The 20,555-nt window shown below is 41.9% G+C and overlaps 1 protein-coding gene across 2 annotated transcripts in view; it reads right to left on the bottom strand.

Moving 5' to 3' along the window:
• Positions 1-20,555, bottom strand: part of Nell2 (neural EGFL like 2) — a 294,190-nt gene that overhangs the window by 133,420 nt on the left and 140,215 nt on the right. For both annotated transcript variants that reach the window (XM_028869297.2, XM_028869298.2), the window contains exons 11-13: positions 18,965-19,056; positions 15,701-15,803; positions 6,312-6,440 (exon numbers count right to left, since the gene is read on the bottom strand). In XM_028869297.2, the coding sequence (XP_028725130.1) occupies positions 6,312-6,440; positions 15,701-15,803; positions 18,965-19,056 (324 nt within the window). The remainder of the gene's footprint in view (positions 1-6,311; positions 6,441-15,700; positions 15,804-18,964; positions 19,057-20,555) is intronic.

The raw sequence follows: 20,555 nt of genomic DNA, 5'->3' as shown, positions 1-20,555 counted from the left end.
TCCGTCAATGGACTGCGACCTGAGATATGTAAGTCAAATAAATCCTTGTCTTTCCAAGTTGCTTTTGGTCATGGTGTTTTATTACAGCAGTAGAAGCCCCAAATAAATACTGTAAAACTTACTGAAATAAAAGGAGAGAAGTAATTTAAAAGGACAAGAGCAAAGGTTGGAAGCAAACTCCCTTACACTCCTCCTTTTCCTTCTCTCTTCTTGAGACCCATGTCTTCTGTGACACACTCTTCAGAGCTAAAAACTGGCTCTACCATCAACTCTGCCACAAAATCAGGGATGCTCACATCTCCAGTCTCATCTGTCAGTTTCAACACCAAGGAAGCCTTTCAGGCTTTCTGAACTTGTCTTGATATCTCTGGAGCTGATGCACCTTGACTGTATCTGTTAACAAAGACTATTGGGGTCCAGCCCATTATAGCCTTTTCTCAGGGTTCCAGGAGAGACACTACCAGTGGCAAATTAATCTGAGGGTTCCCCATCTAGTTCTTTCCATCTTAATTCTCTCCTAAGTCTCTGAGGTTTACAGCTATATACCCATGCAATCGGCAATACTCTGGCCAAGGCAAGGTCACCAGGCTTGAATTCTTTCAGCGTCAAAAGGAGGGGTGATAAGATCCACACAAAGAGCAGTAATTGTCAGCTGTCATTACCAACCCAAAACGGAAGTGACTAATGGGGAATGAATCAACTGAGGGTTAAATTCAGTTAATAGATTGAAAAATGTTAATTTATGTGCTCAAACTATATTCTTAGAAGTGGTTAGGTAAAATGTTAGGATTCTATAAGTCACCGAGTCACAAGTGAAAATAAAACTGCCTTTTTTTCCTTTGGCACCCAAATCTGCCCAAGCTGCGCCATTTACTGGCAGGGCGGGGCAAATGTAGCTAGGTGGCCTGCATCTGAGTTCATTGTTAAAGGGAGATCCAGAACTAGAGACAGCGCTAGGAGAAAGGAGGAGTAAGCTTGATTAGCACATCCACCTGGCCTGGGCGCTTGTCTCAGTGTCAATTTTTACCTTCTCTCGGGAACTAACAGAGAGTCTAAATGCTTATCTATCTGCGGTCTGTTCTAGGAGGTCTGGAAGGTATCTCAGACAAATACTTTCATTCGTAGATGGTCCTGGCTGGATGTTTGCTAATGACAATAATTACAGAAAGACATACAGTTGGGGGATGTTACAGAGGGGAAAATTGTGCTCAATGAATGATTCAACCACATTGTTAGAAGTTCTTGGGAAAAGAATCAAATGGGAAAGCTACAATAGCACACAAGAAATTCACTGCAGGAAACGGCTAATACATTCAAAAGCCGACATCACCAAGACTCCTTGAGTCTTGGCTTTATCCTCTGGAAAACTTCTTCGGGTTAACAAATTCAGCCTTTGCCATAGTCAGCTGAATTCCTACTTCACATTTCTGCAGCTCATAGCAATCTGCCAGAAAGTTGACATGTTGAAAACTCATGCTCTAAACTTACATGTTGATGGTGCTAGGTGGTGGGGCCTTGAGAAGTCATGAGGAGTTCCAGTAGTGGCTTTATCAAGAGAGGAATGGAGTGTGCATTCTGTCTCACCATGTGACACCCTTGGCCATATCATGAAGGAGGAAGACCTTCACTGGGTGTGAGCAGGTATCAGTGCCATGCTCCAGGTACTTCACAGATCCCAGGAGTGCAAGGCAAATACACCTCTGTTGCTTGTAAAGTAACTGGTATTGGGTATTTTGCTGTAGCCATAGAAAGTGTACCAAGAAGCATCCAACACTTGTTTGGAACACATTTCCTTTGGGTTCTGTAATACTGCCTGCTCTCCTCTTTCCTCTTAAATTTTATCCATGACATTCCTTTCATTTTTTTTCAAGAAAATGCTCAAATATTCCTCAAAATTCTCTAAGTAATTCCTTCTATTGGATCAAGAGTCACTTATATACTTCAGAATCTCAAATTGTATCTCTAGCCTTAACTGAATGGCCATATCCACACACATTTAAACAAATATGCCATAAACAGAACCAATCCAAGACAATTTTCCAAACCTCTCCCTTAAGTGAGCTACACAGACAGACATTCATCTGTTTCTTGGCTAGAAAGCAGACAACTTCCCTGCCATTCTTCACCATCTGCTATCACTAGTCAATCACCAGAACCAGGTAGTTTTACTTCATAGATGTTCTTACATGTATCTACTTCTCCACTACCATTTTATCATTGCTACTTTCCCAGCATGCTATCTCCCCCAAATACGCCTCACAGCTGAAGTGAGTTACTTAAAACAACCAGGTGGTCATGACCTCTGTGCCTCAATGAAACCTGTTATGGTTAGAATATGAACTGTCTCTCACAAGCACAGATGTTGAAACACTTGGTCTTCGGCAACTGTCACTGTTTGGGGAGGTTGTAGAACCTTTGGAATGGGGAGCCTAGATGCAGGAAGCAGGTCACCTATTGGAGGGGAGCTGAAGGTTCCTAATGGGCCTGCTTCCTGTCCTGTCTCTGCTTCCTGACTGCCTACACCACGTAGCAGCTGCCCCACACTCCTGCTGGTCAACACTGGACTTCTCCTGTCACTCAGGTCTCCTCTGCAGGGAGGGCTGTGAAACCCCCCTACTCCAGCTTTAAATAGCTAGTGCCAGGTGTCACTGTCACGTTGATGAAAAAAGTAGATGAATATGGCAACCTTTGACTTCCAGGACTCTGCCTGTCACTGGGGCTGTCCTTTATCTCCTAAAGTGTCTCTTTCTGCCAAGAAGTCTGGCTCTTCCAAATAGGAGACCCCCTTCTTTCCCATCCTTCCCTTTAAGGCTAGCTGGCCTCACTCAGCCTTCAGATTTCAGAATTGAACTCTGAAAACAAAATTTTCCTAATCCCAACACATGTCTAGGCCAGACTCCTAGGAATCTGTTTCACTTTCAAGGTGCTTGCTACATTTCAGTAAAATGTTATTTAATAACAGATTTATTCCTTCCTTGACTGAGCGTGTATCAGCCATGGGTATCTCTACATATGACTTCACATTCAGCACTAACCTTGTATGACAGAGGCATTCAATAAATGTGTGTGAGCCGAATAAATTAGTTCCAACACTTACTGACGCTGCGGAAGTGCTGGAAAGGCACACTGTAGTCAAAATCAATAGCCTCAATTATAGATGTAGCATTAAAACAACCTCAGAGATTTAGGAAATAAAATGTATGTCACTTACAAACTCTCATTTACTTACTTTTAATGCAAAATCTATTTTTTAAGGGCCAAAACTCTAGAAAAATAGGGGCTGATGAGTATTACGTAACACTGCATCAAAATTTAAAATACGTATAGCCTCTAAAAAGTCAAAACAATGAACAGTTTAGCAACACTGCTAGAATAAAAACAGAAAACAAAATTTGGTAAGAATATTGCCAATGAAGGCTGGCAAGATGGCTCAGGCGGTAAAGGCCCTTGTTGTCAGGACCCAGGAGGTGGAAGGAGAGAACCAACTCCTGCAAGTTGTTCTCTGACCTCCACATGTGCACTGGCATGTATGTGCATGCAAGCATGTGACACACATACACACGCACATGCACACACACACACACACACACACACACACACACACACACAGTAGCTCTGTTGGTACCATGCTTGTTTACAGTGGTCCTGGGTTTGACTCCCAGATGTGTTACCACAAGACTATACTGTAAACTCAGAGTTTTTGGTTGGAAGTAGCATAGAGTACCAGAAGTTCAAGGTCCTCCTCGGCTATATCAGGAGTTCAAGGCCAAATGGGAGAGACATGAGACCATGCCTCAAAATAACAACAAAAGAATATTTCCCTAACTAGACCAACACTGTGTAGATAGCCACAAGTAGAAAAGGATTAGGAGCCCTCATGTATAAAAATTTCAAGATCTCTATCATACCTTCCCATCATTAAGTTTTGAGGATATCATCTTCAAATGACCAAGAACATAAGGCTAGAAAACATTTCTGGCATGATACACTTAAGATGGAAACAGCTTCAGATGTGGCTGCAAACTGGCAGGTGAAGAGACACCGTGTGTTCTCCCCATCACCATCTCTGACTCTTTTCTAACTTAGGCCACTCCCATCTTTAACCAGACTGCTCCAACACCCTTTCATGATTCCTCTGTTAACACACAGTTCTTCTCCCACACTGCCACCAGTTTGTCACCTGTCCTACATAGGACAAGCATATCTACTTGAAAGCCCAGCCCGAAGTCCTTGAAAAACACCCACATGGGCTGGCCCCAGCCACCTCTGCAGCTGAATCATCTATGTTGCTTTCACCATTAGACTACCATCTTTGTTTCTAGAGCATTCCAAGTGTGTTTCTACTTAAGACATTTCCACACGCTCTTCTTTCTAGTTGGAAAGCACTGTCCCAGGTCTTTCCAAGTCATCAAGAGACCTGAGGGACAGCCTGAAGGACAACCTGAAGGACAGCCTGAAGGACAGACCTGAAGGACAGCCTGAAGGACAGGCCTGAAGGACAGCCTGAAGGACAGACCTGAAGGATAGGCCTGAAGGACAGACCTGAAGGATAGGCCTGAAGAACAGCCTGAAGGACAGGCCTGAAGGACAGCCTGAGGGACAGCCTGAAGGACAACCTGAAGGACAGACCTGAAGGACAGGCCTGAAGAACAGCCTGAAGGACAGGCCTGAAAGACAGTCTGAAGGACAAGCCTGAAGGACAGCCTGAGGGACGGCCTGAAGGACAATCTGAAGGACAGACCTGAAGGACAGACCTGAAGAACAGCCTGAAGGACAGGCCTGAAAGACAGCCTGAAGGACAGCCTGAAGGCTCAACATTCCACTTACACAAATCCCCTGTCATTTCAGCACCTCATCTGCTTCATCTCCTTTTCATGATTTTCCACCACTGGCAATTATCTTCTCCATGGTTACCAGCATACTCTGTTCTCCTACGAGCATGCAGAGTCCCTGAGCATGAGAACTGACTCATTTTGCTCACCATTTCTCTGCCTGGTGCAGAGAGAAGTGCTTGCTACATACTGAATGCTCACCGAATATATGGTGTATAAGTGAATACAGTTAACAAAAGCAATCAGCTAAAAAAAAAAAAAAAGACCAGATGATCAAGGTTCAAGAAGACACATGCATTTGTATCATGGGTTCTTATGCACAATAATAATACAAGGAGAGCTCATTACTTATGAGGGTACTCGGCTATTATGATGAAAATACATATTTTGCTAAGAAAATCCATCTCTATGTTGAGTAAGAATAAAAATCACTAAGTAAAAATCCATTTCTCATCTAAGATCTGTTAAAACGAGGAACTTTAAATAAATTTGCATTATAAATGGGGGAGGAGAGCCATGGATTCCTCACTCTGCAGAAATGGAAGGGTCCCTTTAGGGCTGCGTAAGAGCGCTGAGAGAAAAGCCTTCATCCAAAGGCAGCTTTAAAATGAATACTAATTCTCCTACAGAGAAAACTCTGCCCAATGCTAAGGGAACAAGGTTGCCTTGGGAGTTCTCACAGGAGTAAACAGAGGTAGCCGACACCACACACTCTTTCTACCTTCAGTGACCTGCGGTGTGAGCCTGACAGCTGCAGGGGTAAGACTGGAACCCTCCAGGTCCTCCAACTACCCAGTGCCCCCTGAGCGGTGTTCTCATTCTGTCCTCTAGTTAATGGGAGTGATTTAAATGTGCGCCCCAGGGTAGTGTCAATTCCAGCGTCTTGGGACTTTGGAGGTCTATAGGAGCACAGCTGGAACCAAATGAACTACGCGGCCCGCTCACCGTATTTGCATTGTCTCCATGAGATAACAAACTACCTTGGATGTTAGACAAATTTTTTCCAAGAAATGATTTTCTCTATTGGATCTATTTACTAAGTACATTAGTGCATATGGATAACCACCGAGGTTGCATACAGCAGCAGACAAGAATAGCAGTCGACACTTTATCTTCCTCTTAATTGATTGCCTTTGTTACACAACAGTGTCTGCAGAAGTCTGACTGTAATTCTAACTGCAAGCCACGGCAATCATGTCAATATGTAAGCTACCTGAATATCTAATTATGAAAAAGAGGAGGCAATTTCACAGTGGAGACATTGTTCTAATTCGAGAAACAGCCATATTAGCTTATTAGCAGATAGCTGAAAAACTTTAATTTGAAAGATAATTATTTTTAGCTGATTAATATGCTCCAAATTAAACTCACTGCTTTTAATGGGCCCGTCAACTTGACAACCTGGGAAATTAATAAATTTCCCACTCGGTAATCCCAGTAAATTTATACAGCCAAGCTACACATTATTGTAAGGATTACCTTCGCAGTAGGCATTGTCCTCCCGAAGAGCCCTGAAACCGTCTCGGCAGCTGCACACGGCCCTGTCATTCAGGTTCCTGCACACAGAGTTCTCCATGCAGGTGTGCTTTTCCGAACAAAAGTCATAACCTGCAAGAAGAACATGTTCCAGCAAATGAATCTATGACAAGACAAACTGATCATAGCTTCCTTTATTTTATTTTCTTTTTCACTGATAATTATTTTTTTTCCATACAATGTATTCTGATCATGGTCGCCCCAAACCATCCCAGATCCTCCCACCTCTCCCTCCAACCAATTCTGCCTCCTTCTCTCTCTCTCTCTTTAGAAAATAAATAACAGGCAAAGAAAAAAAAAGCAAACAAACCAGAATTGAAAGAAAGAAAGGAAGAAAGAAAGAGAGAAAGAAAGAAAGAAAGAAAGAAAGAAAGAAAGAAGAAAAGAAAGGAAAGGAAAGAGAGAGAGAGAGAGAGAGAGAGAGAGAGAGAGAGAGAGAGAAAGAAGGAAGGAAGGAAGGAAGGAAGGAAGGAAGGAAGGAAGGAAGGAAGGAAGAGAGGAAAGAAGTTTCTATTCATTTTGAAGCTATGTTCTCTAAAGACGTTTTTTTAGGTTTATTATTTGACAGTTTCATACATACATATTATACAATCTCATTGTCCACATTCCCTGCCCTCCTTTATCTCTGTCATACCCACCACCAGTCCCTTTCTCAGATTCATGACCTTTGGTTTGGTTTTGTGACCCATTTAGTTCACCCAGGACCATGTGTGTGTGTGGTCGCCAGTGGCCACACAACTGAAGACAATGCTTCCCCTTCTCCCTGAGTCAGTCAGGAGCAAACAGCTCAACCAGGAGGGGAAGGCCCCTGAGCCCCTCCATGCCCAACTGTGGCCAGGCCACAGTGCAGACCCAGTGCGGGCATCTCCAGCTGCTGTGATTTCCTGATGGCAAAGAGAAGTCCTGTGTGTTTCTCTGACTCAATTAGTTTCTACTTCAAGTGAATTCACATCTCTTGTGGGTTTTGATTTTATAAATGCTATATAGTCCTTAATTGTCTTATTATAGCTCTTTATGTGTTTGAAACAAAGATTGAGTTTAAAATGAATGTTATAGTAACGATGTTAACACAGTAAGATGGCTGCAAACATTATTACTACCTTTAACACTCATGAAGCCAGAGAGAAATGTGCCCAACAATGTTTAAGGGATTAAAAACGACAGCTTAGCATTTTAGATTTGTTTAAAAGGTGTTCAAAATAAGAATTATATGACTTTATTCTAATTTTCTCTGAAGATGTGCATGGCAAACTATAACCACTCAGAAGAAGAAACTTCTAGGAATAACAGGATTTCCACAGATTCAGAGTCTTTGGGGTAGGAAAGAAAAATGAAACTTTTATAAACAGTGACACCAATTGTACAGTTTCTAAGGATTTCTTTCTTGTGTCAGAACCCCTTGTTCAACGATATCTAAAACGCTGAAATGAAAAGCCTGAGTGGCGGAATCCACCTTAAATGGAGATTACATGATTGTGCGCCATTCAACAAATTTTTAAATTGCCTAATGCATGCTTTAGCGAAAGAGCTTCCCACTGTCTGGTGATTTGCAATTTCATCCCACATATAAACGGACAAGAAGAACTTAGAAGGAACTTGTTCCTATGTAGCCAGGAAAGACTTGCATTTGAGAAAATCTAAATGGGCCCTTCTTATTTGTAATGAAGCTGATGTCCGCTTCCATGGAGCGGGCAGCGCACACTCTGATCACTCGCTGCCTGGACCATTTTCAACACCACTGCAGCCTTATGTTGAATGCACAACATATAATGAAATATCCCTGGTGCAATTTGATAAATATTAAGAAGACCAATGTGCCTGAAACAGTAAATTTTAAAACAGGCTAGAAAACATCAAGTGGATAAGCGAATGCTTTAAAATAATTTTTAAAAATTGTAAGTATATAAAGACAAAAAAAAAAAAAACAAAAAACATGCAGTTAACAATGCCCCTTAAATCACTTAGAAATTTAACTTCTCTTGACAATATAACTGCTCAGGATTGAGACCAAATATTTGGAAGCAAAATTCTCAAGAGAAAAATTTATACAATTTAAATTTAAAAATTTAAACCTTTCTCTGAGGGTCATTTTATTTCTTCCTTTTTTAAGTAACTAAATTAAGATCATATTTCTTAAAATGCATTTCACTGTCTTTCTACAATGCCTGAGGGGAAACAATTTCATATAAAAATCTTTACTATCTGTCTCAATGGCTCAGCACATCATCAAACCAAAATTTATAAGCCAAAAAAAAAAATGAAAACTTCCATTTTTAACCTGAATTAAGAGAAAGGTAATGTTAAAATGGTTCAGTATTGGAGGTGCATAGAACACTAAGCGACTGAGTGCTAACATAGTACTAAAATATCTCTGATTTTTCCCACAGTATCTCAAATATGTTTTGGAGGCTATGACTGTGGGAATTATTTCTGGTGTGTTTTTATTCTTTTGCTTTCTTCACAGATTTCATAATCATCAGCTTTTCACATTGTTAACTTCTCTCCCAGTTTTAAGAATCCTCCATATTATCTAGGACGCTTAGCATGCCTCCTTTTATGTTAGCCATTCCCTTTTTAGTCCGATCCATTCCATGTTCCCTCCTGCCTCAGTAACGACGAGACCCATTACTGAATCATCAAACACCGTGTGCACACACACAGGAAGTGCTTAACAGTCTCAAGAACTTTCCAAGTGGAAGAAGAAAAGAGCATGCTCCTATTTTCACCTTTTTAGATGAAAGTTAAGACTTAGTTAAGACTTGCTTGGGTTATTTATTAACACACAATGATGTGAAAACTAAATTTCCAGTCAGTCAAACTCCATTTATTATATCAAAAATATCCAATAAGTATTTAAATTTGTTCTTTCCATACACAAGAATGCTCATTGGCGGGGGTTGAGGATTTAGCTCAGTGGTAGAGCACTTGCCTAGCAAGCGCAAGGCCCTGGGTTTGGTTCTCAGTTCTGAAAAAAACAAAACAAAACAAAACAAAACAAAAAGAATGCTCATTGGCTACTCTAAATGTTTGAGTCCTATATCAGTGGTTCCCAACCTTCCTAATGCTGTGACCCTTTAATACAGTTCCTTATGTTGTGGTGACCCCAACCATAACATTATTTTCATTGCTACTCCATGACTATAATTTAGCTACTATTATGAGTCATAACGTAAATACTTTTAGAGATACAAGTTTGCCAAAGAGGTTGCCACCCACAGGTTGAGAACAACTGACCTATATAGTAAACTCGCAGGGTCAAAGTGTCATCTACTAATGTGTAGGGGATCTGGATTCAATTGAAGCAGGTAATCCTAACCCGCAGACACTCAGTCTCCCAGCTGCCAGCACTGTCTATGTCTTCACTGCTTCATACCCATTGTGTCTGCATGGCTTTTGGGGGTGCAGACCCAGCTTTACCCAAAATCTGATCTCTGTCATGATAAGCTGCAGAAACACAGGCTGTGGAAATTAACCTATGGTTCTCAGCCACTCGCTTTTGTCACTCGTAAAAGTAGGATAATTCCCGTCTTATAAAAGTGTAGGATTCTAGTGAGATCTCCTACGCAAAGTCACTGGAGCCTGTGTGTTGATGACAAAAGCCACTAGGCTGGTACCATGACTCTTAACACCACACACACTACGTTCTGTATCATAGAACCGATCTGAGCATTTGCTACAGCTTGATGAAGAGATGCCATCCAATGCAGCCCAGCCTTTCTGGTTCCTTCCACCGTATTTTAGCCTCAAGCTCTCTCTATCTTTGCAAATATACACGGGGCTTTGAGCTGTGGGATGTCTTTCTGTATTCTGTAATATGTGTTGCTCAGATTGGTTGATAAATAAAGCTGCATTGGCCTATGGCAGGGCAGGATGGAGCCAGGTGGGAAAATCCAAGGGAGATAGAGGAAGAAGAAAGGAGAGTAAGGGGAGATGCCAGCCGCTGCCCAAGGAGCAGCAGATGCCAGCAGACCGGTAATGCCCCGGCCACGTGGCAACTATAGATTAATAGAAATGGGTTAAGTTATAAGAGCTAACCAGCCAGAAGCTCGAGCCATAGGCCACCCAGCTCATAATTAATATAAGCCTCTGAACGATTATTTTATAAGCGGCTGCAGGACTAGAGAAACCTTCCTGCTACAGCTCTGTGCATTCCTACCGAGAACAAACTTCCCTACGTAACATGAAAACGCACCTGTCCATAATTGAGGGGGAAGAAAAAGGAAGACACAAGAGGTGACCAGAACAGTTTACGTGCTGGTGACCTGTCAGGAGAGAGAGCATCGGTAACTTTGTGCTGAACAGTGACTGGTGTGACATCAGGCATGGACTTGTCATATCTGCAGCGGTGAGAGACCTAGTGATATTCTGTGGGAACCACCCACTCTGACTTTTAACCCTGGTACTTTCAGGAAAATGGACTTCACCCTGTACAGGACAAAGCCCTATCAATCAATGCACAGCACTAGTCTAAACAAAATAGTTTCTTCAATGCTCGCTATTGAGGGCCAGTGAAGCTCAGATCTGGGATTTTTACTTATCTCATGAGGATATGAAACCATTTCTTCTACCGATGTATCATCACAATGCAAATATGAACACAGGTGTGCCAGTCACCTGAGAATACACCCATCCCCAAGACAGTCACCTCAGAGGAGACAAAGGTCCTCCAGCCAGTGAGCTGGGTCTGGACTGAGTCAAGCAGCACTGAGGTTGGTTACCATCTGCTTTGTGGGCCTACAGGGCCCATCCTCTGGCCAAGCCAACAGAATTCAGTGTCTATCATATGCCCATTAACAAATGCTAAAGTAGTTAGGTGTAGTCTGAAAGCTGATAGACTTTCCTAATATTTTCTCAAGTGCAGATCAAGGTGCAGAACAATCAAATAGAATTCGAATGCCAATGGCCTTCTTCTGCAGCAAATAGGGTCAATGTGTCAATACCATTGCTCAGCAATGAAGCTAACGTTGACAATCACTATAATAATATTATTACTAGTACACAGATAAAGTCACAAAAGTAACTACTCAATATTGTGAACAGTGAGAACTATGCACAAGTGAAAGAGAACAAGCCACACCTCTTCCACGATGCTCCCCCACTTATAATAAAGAGGTGTGAGCAGGAAATGGTCTTGTAAACAAAGGATGGGAATGTCAAGGAGAAGGGGGCGACAGGAAGGAGAGTCGACATAAACCCACATACACTGTGTGTCTAGGGATTCCTCCTCTATCCCGGAAGCTCTGCTTGTACCCATTGCCCACGTCCTTCAAAGGTTCCCAACCACGGAGAGAGGCTCCCTGCTCAGGTCCTCCTGTCTGCTGCTGTCAGAGGTGGCCAAAACAGAAAGCCTGGGGGACAGTGTTGGCATGTTTCCTTTGGTTACTTGGGCCTGCCCAAACCTCCATGGGAAAGGTCAGCACTTTTGTCTCATACCAGACCTCAGGGACACCTTATTAACCATTGCTGACCTGAATGTTCACTCCTATGTGAACTGTGTCCTTAATACTAGGCAGGGGCTGAAAACCAGAGGTCAGTTCTCTCACAAATGAATGTGTCAAAAGAAATGTGCGCGAGCTGACTCCAGTTTAAGGTTGTGGGTAGGAGGATTCCTTTACTTGTCCTGCGTCTATGAAGTCTAAAAAGCCTGTAATCCTTAAGGGGCTAAATGCTTTAAGAAGGGCCAACACTAGCTGGTTGCGGTGATGCATACCTGTAATCCCAGCTGCCTTTGAGACTGAGGCAGGAGGATTACAAACTGAAGATCAGGTTGAGCAATTTAGAGGTCCTATTGCTATCAGGGGGAGTCAGGGGCAACTTCATAATTTTAGTTTCAGTTCAAGTATTATCTAATCCAGACCTTCACAGTCTAGGCCACTTAACTTACCATGAATGTTTAGAAAGAAAGATATCATGTACCCCACTTCATATCAGTTATAGCAGAATATCAGAGGTGAGGAATCATGGGAATATTCTATCATTCTATGTAAACACATTTTTATGTGAACAATTTAAGTATGGAACAATTTCTTATGGCTGATTTTCCATTTCTTCACTTGCTTTTTAAAACATATTAATGTTCAGAAATGGATGTGAGCAGAATGACTCTTAACACGCAGAGGCCTCAGCTTCTTACACAACACCTGCCCCACTCCATCCTGACTACTGTGAGTTCACTTAACCTCGGAGCAGCCCTCGAGTCTTACATTGAATTAAGGATAGTCACCATTGTCGTGTGGTTTCTGTTGCTGTGACAAAAACACTCTGACCAAAACTGACTCCGGAGAGGAAAGAGTTAATCGGGCTTCTAGTTCCAGGCCACAGTCCATCACTTGAGGAGGACATGAGAAGAAATAAAGGTAGGAACTCAGAGGCAGGCCCGCTGGTATTCCATGCAGCAGGACCTCTGACTCACAGCCATGGAAGTAGAGGCATGGAGGAATGCTGCTTGATCGCTCAGGTTCATGCTTAGCTAGCTTCCTAAAAAACCAGGACTCCCTATCCAGAGAATGGTGCCACTCACAGTGGACTGAGACCTCCTACAGCATTTAAAAGTCAAGACATTTCCCCCACAGGCATGTGCACAGACCAAGCCAGCCTCGGCAATGAAGGCTTCAGTCAATGAAGACTTGCTTCTAAGGTGACTCGAAGCTGTGTCAAGTTGACAGACAGTTATGTCACCATTTTCTGTGCTTTCCTCTTGTCTCTGGTGAAGTCTAGTCCTCCTTCCCTTCAATTTTGGCTGACTTTTGACTGCTTTGAGCATTGGAATATGGGAGAAGTGATGCTGTGTCAGTTCCAGACTTCCATCAAACTCTCAAATCATCATTTAACAAGTGTAACTAATATCCTGAATAACAGAACATGAGGAAATGTCCTGAAACTATGTGGAGAGTGGGCGAGGTCACTGTGACTATGTTTGGTTTCTCAGACATCTCTACCAAGATCCTAAACCAAGAGTAAGGCCATCCTGAAACATTCAGCCCTGCCTAGCTTCCAACTAACAGCACAGAGTGACGTCAGACAACATTTTGAAGAAGTAGAACCACACCTAGCAAGCTTACCTGACTGTCTGACACAAACACTGAAATCTACAATGATGATATTATCTTGAAGTGCTGAGTTTGGGGAATGTTTGTTCTGCAGCAATGGTTTTCCACTCCATAAAATGTGGTCCTGCTTACACCGGCTTCTAAGTCCCCCAACACACATTTTGTTAAGAGCACTAGTTAATTGTGTCTGCATGTAAGTGTAAGGGTAAGAAGCATGAGTAATACTACCTACAACTGGTTGACAAAACTGCTCTAGTCAAGCTGCAAACTGAAAGTCTCAAATGAAATGACTGCATGAGAGTTCTTGAGTCCTGTCAAATTATAGACATGCTCTGCCCAGGCACTCACTCGGGATCATGAGGATAAACATTCCAATGATCTGCATTGTTTGTCTGCTTGAGGGCAGTTCCTTTTAGAGGTATTCTCTAGTTGCTAAAAGACACCTTGGAAGTTCTTTTCTGGGAAGACCAGGTCTTCAAGCATTGTGTAATTTCTAAAGAGCCACATTCAGAACAGAGATTTTTAGACTCTTCTTTGGGCTGGCAAGATGGTTCAGAGGTTAAAGGAGCTTGCTGACCATTGACATGAATTCAGTCCCTGCAACATGGATGGTGGAAAGAGAGAGCCAATCCCTGCAAGTGTCCTCTGACCTCCACTCGCTGCTGCACTGGGGCATGTGCATGCACAGGTATACACATGTGTACATGTGCACACATGTACAATAAGTCAAAATGTTAAAAAGTTAAAGCCCTTCAATGAATGAATGAATGGGAATGAGTGTGAACAAAATAAAATGAAAACAAAATGCACAACTCCACTCAAAACAGGGGTGGAAGTAACTTTAGATCTATTTTTAATGGAGTAACTACAAAGAGACAAAACGGTGTCAGTTTTCCAAAATGCGTATTTCCTTTTTCCTTTGTAAGCTTCACTTCACACCAGCATGAAGGATGCTATCTCAACACGTGCTCATATGGTAATTGGAATGATTACTCAATTCTAAATGCATCACTGTGAATATCAGCTACACTCCAGACACCAGGCCAGGGTTTAGATGTAGAGGTGAATACAAAGACTCAGGCCTCTCTGCAGTGCGCACTCTGCTGCAGGAAGTGGACACACATGTATAGCCTCAGGTGAACAAGGGACAGGACTGATACTCTCATATAAGCAACAAGCATCTTAAAGAGTCTATGTAATTATTACTTCATTTTAATGCTTGAACCAATGAGTTTAAGAACCTCTACTCAACGGAACTCACTACCTCTTGAGGTAGCCCATCACATTTTGTGAATAGTTTTGCTGTTTTCTTGCAATGACCTAAATTCTAAGACCCTGGTACTTATTGGTTCTAGGCTTATCATCTCAGAGACAGCACAAAAGGAGCGATGATCATCTACACATTCTGTCTTCTTGTTAGGCTAGAAGCCAATGCATGCTGAAGAGGGGACCCGATGCAAGCAGGTAATCTGATGCAGTCGGTTTCTGCATTTAGGTCAGTTGCAGAAACGAACTGAGGAGAAATGAGAGCAAACCTATCAGAAGGATAGCTAACTAACACAGCCATGTAACTTCCTCCAGTAATGGTGAGCCAACTCAGAACCAGACCCGGAGACAGGGACAGACATATGACAAAAAGTCTTAGTTATAATTCAACAAATGGCTCAGGGCTTTCTATTGTGTAGCAAATTTAGGTAAATGTTAATAATCTTTGGAAATAATTTATCAAATTTGCTCATGCATATCAGTTATACTAGCCTCCTACAACAGCTCTTGTACATAAATCTTTTAATATGTTATTTTTAATTGGCATCTAGTAATTGTGCATATTATGGGATGCCTTATGGTATTTCAATAGATGCATGCAATATATAATGATTTGAGTCAAGTAATTGGCATATCTATCACCTCAGACACATTCCACTTCTTTGTGTTAGGGATATTTAAAATGCTTTCCATTAGCAGTTTTGAAATACCCACTTAATTGAATTGCCACCACACATATCTTACTGTGCTACAGAACATTAGAAGTCATTCCTCCTATCCAACTGCACCCCTGTGGCTGGTAACCAACTCTCTCCATCATCTGTCTACTCTCTGTGCTTTTCTAGGTTCTGTTAACCACTATGCTATGCTCTACTTTTTTGGATGACATTGACTTTTGAACTCCCATAGGGAAGTTGAAGTATGTGGCATGTGTCTCTCTGTCTCTGCTTTGCGTCACTTCCCCCACGCTCATCTACCTTCTTCCACGGGAGTGACATTACTTTACTAAAGTCTTACCTTTACAGACTTTGCAGCAGCTGCGAGACAGGGAGATCTGCTGAGACTCGGGACAATCCAAAGCTGGGCAGCCCATGTTCTCAACGAGCTTCATGGTCTGATCCTGGAGGACAAGAGAAAAGAGATGCCTGCAATTCTGTAATGAAGACTTGAATGGGAAGTGACAGTATCCGACGAGGTTCTACGACACCAGTGAATTTGTTTTCCTGATGACCTCTACCTGGGCCACGGGATCATCCCTGCATGAGGAGAGCCCACACAGGAGCCAGCAGTCCTGGGGCCAGAGCCCGACACACTGTAGCCATGCCTGTAACACCCAAACACCTAGATAATCCTGGAAATGTGTGTTAGTTTTCCACCAGATTTGTAAATAAAATGACAAGCACAGCAAAGACAGAGCTTGGGTTAGAGTAACAGCACTCGATGATTTCAACAGATACACAACTACCAGGAAATCCAGCTGGATTTTTCTATGAGGTTGTTTCGAAGTTCTGTTACAAAGCGTCTCTCTGGGTGTCATGGTGCACATCTGTAATCCCAGAATTTGGGAGGCAGAGGTAGCCACAACTCTGTAAGGTCAAGAATAGCCTGGCCTAAATAGCAAGATCCAAGCCAGTGAGGGCTACACAATGAGATCCAGTGTGTGTATGTGTGGGAGCAAGGAGGTAAGGGAGGGAAAACTGACTGACTCACGGATGATTTCGGTAAAGAATACCAATGTTCTTGCTCAAAACTTCTAGGGAAATGAGGGTCAGGTGTGTATCTTGTAGGCCAATGTTTAGGATATCTTTCTGGCACATAGTTAGAACTCTTGACTAAAAAAAAAAAAAAAAAACTAATGTAACATCATCATCATCATCATCATCATCATCATCATCACCATGTTCTAGCAATCAAATAAATGAAATTCTCTCAGGAGACAGCAAAATAGAATCTACTTTTCAGACACCTGGAATAGCTGTGCCCCAGAACAAACACATGGCTCCTTCTGAACTATCCTCTTTGGTCATCAACAAGGACCTGTCAATGTTCCATGTGTTACTTTGTAAAAGTAACAAAATAAGTCTCAGGGTTCATAAGCTTTTGTTTTTAAGTTCTGTTCAATAGCTTGGGTCTTTTATATCATTGATGAGAACCACTTTCATGAGGAAATTGGCATTTCAATAATTGCTTTTCCTGAGCCAAGCAGGCCGCAGAAGCTGTGTATAGAATGTAGTCAAGCACTAGCCTTCCTTGGCTGTGACAGTGATGTTAGCTCTGCTGCTCTTTTCCGTTCCAAACGACAACACTGTCCTATGCACCTATTAAAGCCGCAGCCCCCTAGCACATATTTTCAAGTTCACAAAACTGATAATAATACAAAAAAGCATCACTAGACTTGACAGGCCGGAAGATGGAAACATGAAAATAAATCTGTCAGTGACCTAAAGGTGTGAATACAGGAGCAAAGAGGCCTCAAGACAAAAGAGACGACGGAAGCCCTTAATGCTAAGGACTTAGTCAAGAACCACAGAATCTTAGGATGGTTTGATCAGGTTGTGCTGTCCAATCCAGAGCCACTAGCTACATGTGGTCTTGAACACTGTAGTATGCAAGATTTTGAAGACACTGCTTACAGTATGACAAAAGAATGCAAATTTTGTTATGTTAATTACAACAAATTGTATATTGAAATGATGTTGCAGATCTATGGACTAAATACCGAAAACTGAACAAAATGCATTGTCTTTGTGGCTCATGCTCCTGTTGGGCAGCAGCAGAGAGCTAAGAGCAGAGGGGACAACTTCCCTTGTTTAAAAAATAAAGGGCACAATTTACCTAATGTATACGGAACACCTGCGGTATTACCTATATCCAGACCTCTTACTGAGCATTTAACGTGAAATTATCTTACAGCACACTTAGCATCAATTCAGCAATTATCCTAGCAAATATGTGTCCCACAATAATCAATGTTATCAAACCCACAAACACTGAGGAAGAGACATCGAATGCCCTCGGGTGGTTTAAATGTATAGGTAACACTTCAGAAGTAGAAGTCACATTTAGAGACCCACTGGAAGGTATCTATATGCTTCAAACTGCATTCTTCTCTATTTCCCTTTTTCTTGTTTTGGGACAACTGGATCATACCCCAAATCTTGCAGGCTCCACAGTAGGACTTACCCCACTGGGAACAGCACTAGGTGAGGATGCTGGCAGGAGGTCCCTTCTGGAGACAGGAGCTCATGACTCATTGACACATTCCTATGTCTTGATTCTCTTATCTTTAGGATGTGACCCACATCATAGGAAAGCATTTTTTAAACAGAAGAAACTCCTTGCATACAGTATAAAGTATGAGTGAGTACCCACAGCCTTCATCTCCTGTCTCTGTTCTGCCTCTTAACCTCGCTGACTGGTTAGTCTTCAGACATTCTCAGATGGATGTGCATGAAATGGACCTTTTTGGGGATACCATGTATCCCGCAAAAACCCTTAGGATTCCCTTTCCTTGGCTCTTAATAATTCTATATCTAGTAGTTTATTGACACAATCAGATTAAATTAATTGTCTTTAATTTTAATATTTCGTGTGATCTCTAGACTTCCCCATGAACAAGGGGCATTCGAGGGGAAAATTAAAGCTCAAATGAGAAACCAGTTTTGACTGGTGCAGTGTTTTCCTGTGCTCCATTCTTTGCTCTTGTACCTGGAAAGCCAACCAACCCTGTTTCCCCCAGCTCTTCACAGGACTGTTGTGAGGTATGGTGTCTTGTGGCCTTACTGTATCTTAGGCTGCCTTCCATAGGATGGAGATGATGTACAGTATTTGCTTCAGGGATCCATTTAAAATCAATATCAGTGTCATCTCTGTGCAACAATTAATGTTTACTAGGTCGTATCATGTTTTATTTTCCAACTAGCTGAGTGATATTTCTCACCAGTGTCAAAATCATGAGAGACAACAAGTTGAATCTATTGTCTCTTACATTTCCCTCAGAACAGCAAACAAGGAGTTGATTTGAAGTAGAAAGTTTTCAGTTTTCTAAAACTGATTTGATAAGCAACTTTTTCATTTGTTGCAAAATTGTTTTATAACAACTAGCTTACATGCTTAAAAGGATAATGGAAATTCCTTCATATTTGAACTGAGACTGCTATTCCATTCTTCTCTTTGAGTTAGGATTTGAAAAGAGTGTTGTTAGGGAAAAGATTGTAAATAAACATTCCCAGTGTTTATGTAATCAAGACGATTCTGGAAGGCCCCTGAGAGCCAGCTTACCTTGCATTCATATAGGACACACATTCCAGAGGATGAGTAGACTGTGTTCCGTTCTCCCTCAAAGTAGCTCCGTCCTTGGAACTGGCAAGTAGCTTTAGAATAAAAGAGACACACACCAAAGCATTGTTAGGAAACATGGTTCAGAAATGTGCAGACCATTTTCTTACTGTTTTACCTGTTCCTATTCTTTATTCAAAGTCGTCTGAATGACTAAAACCATATATTCAGTCTACTGTAAGGTACCTATAAACCTTAATTAGCAGCATGCAAATTAAGCTGAGAGAGTGAAATGAGGCACAAAAGGATAATGAGGTATTCCCTGTTGCCAGAATAAGACTCTGGAAAGGACCTTTGGACTGATTTTTTTTCCTTAGGTCTCATATTCTTAAAACATATTATATATTTATATGAAAATGTCTTCATGAAACCCAGTACATGGGCAATGAATATATACAAATAAGAAAGAAGGGAGGAGAGAGAAAGGAAGGAAGGAAGGAAGGGAGGGAGGGAGGGAGGGAGGGAGGGAGGAAGGAAGGAAGGAAGGAAGGAAGGAAGGAAGGAAGGAAGGAAGGAAGGAAGGAAGGAAGGAAGGAAGAAAGAAAACAGATGCTGGTCAGGGGAGCAGATCAGTGCCTTGCTCAGCCATTATCAGAGAAGCTTCCTCCTGTAAAGACAGGAACAGAGATGGGAAGAGCCAGACAATATGCCCAGCGTGAGAGACCTCAGAACACTCAGTCCTAAAGGGAGTGACTCCATCAAATCTCTCCCCTCACAGCGCAGGCAACCTTGAGGAAGAGGAGGCAGAAAGAATGTACAAGCCAGAGGGGCTGGAGGAAACCAAGGAAACAAGGTTCTCTGAATCAACAGGATCTATACACCCAGGAACTCACAGAGACTGAGCACCATGCACAGGCCTGTACCGGATGGGGTCCTAGAGCTGAAAGAAGTGGATACATCCCTAACCAGGAAGCTGTCTCCAATTGATAAACACTTACAAATGAAAATTTCTGTTTTTCCAAGGGTACTCCCTAGAGGAACAAACCACTCTTAAGGGTAGACTTCCTGCCTAGCTGTAGGTGGCCAACAGAAAATGAATTCAACAGTGACTTTGGAGGTTCCTTGTCTCATAAAGTGTCAGAGCTTTTGAAAAACTTTATCTTATTTTTAATTTTTATTTTATTTATATATTTTGCTCTCTTTATAAGAGTTTCTTTACCCTACAGGTCCTTTTTGTATATATGTTATAGCTTCCAGTTTAGTGTTTTTATGAGATTCCTGAGTGTGGGAAAGAGTGGGTTTTTGCATATGTATCTGTTCCTTGTGCCTTTTCTTAGGCTCTTTTCCTTCTGGTTCTTTGTTTTGTCCTATTCGAATGTGTTAGTTTTGTTCTATCGAATTGTATTATTTTTATTGTTACTCCTGAGAAGCCTGTTTGTTTTCTAATGAGAGATAGAAAGGGGATAGATCTGGATGTGAGGAGAAGTACAGAGGAACTGGGTGGAAGAGAGGGTTGGGCCACCAGAGTCTGGATGTATTATATGAGAAAAAAAATCTATTTTCAATAGAAAGGGGTGGGGGAGAAACAAGGTTT

This window comes from Peromyscus leucopus, chromosome 20 (genome assembly GCF_004664715.2).
Source record: "Peromyscus leucopus breed LL Stock chromosome 20, UCI_PerLeu_2.1, whole genome shotgun sequence".
In the NCBI taxonomy this organism is placed as follows: domain Eukaryota; kingdom Metazoa; phylum Chordata; class Mammalia; order Rodentia; family Cricetidae; genus Peromyscus; species Peromyscus leucopus.
The sequence above is the reverse complement of the archived record's forward strand: the minus strand, read 5'-3'. Positions and strand labels throughout refer to the sequence as shown.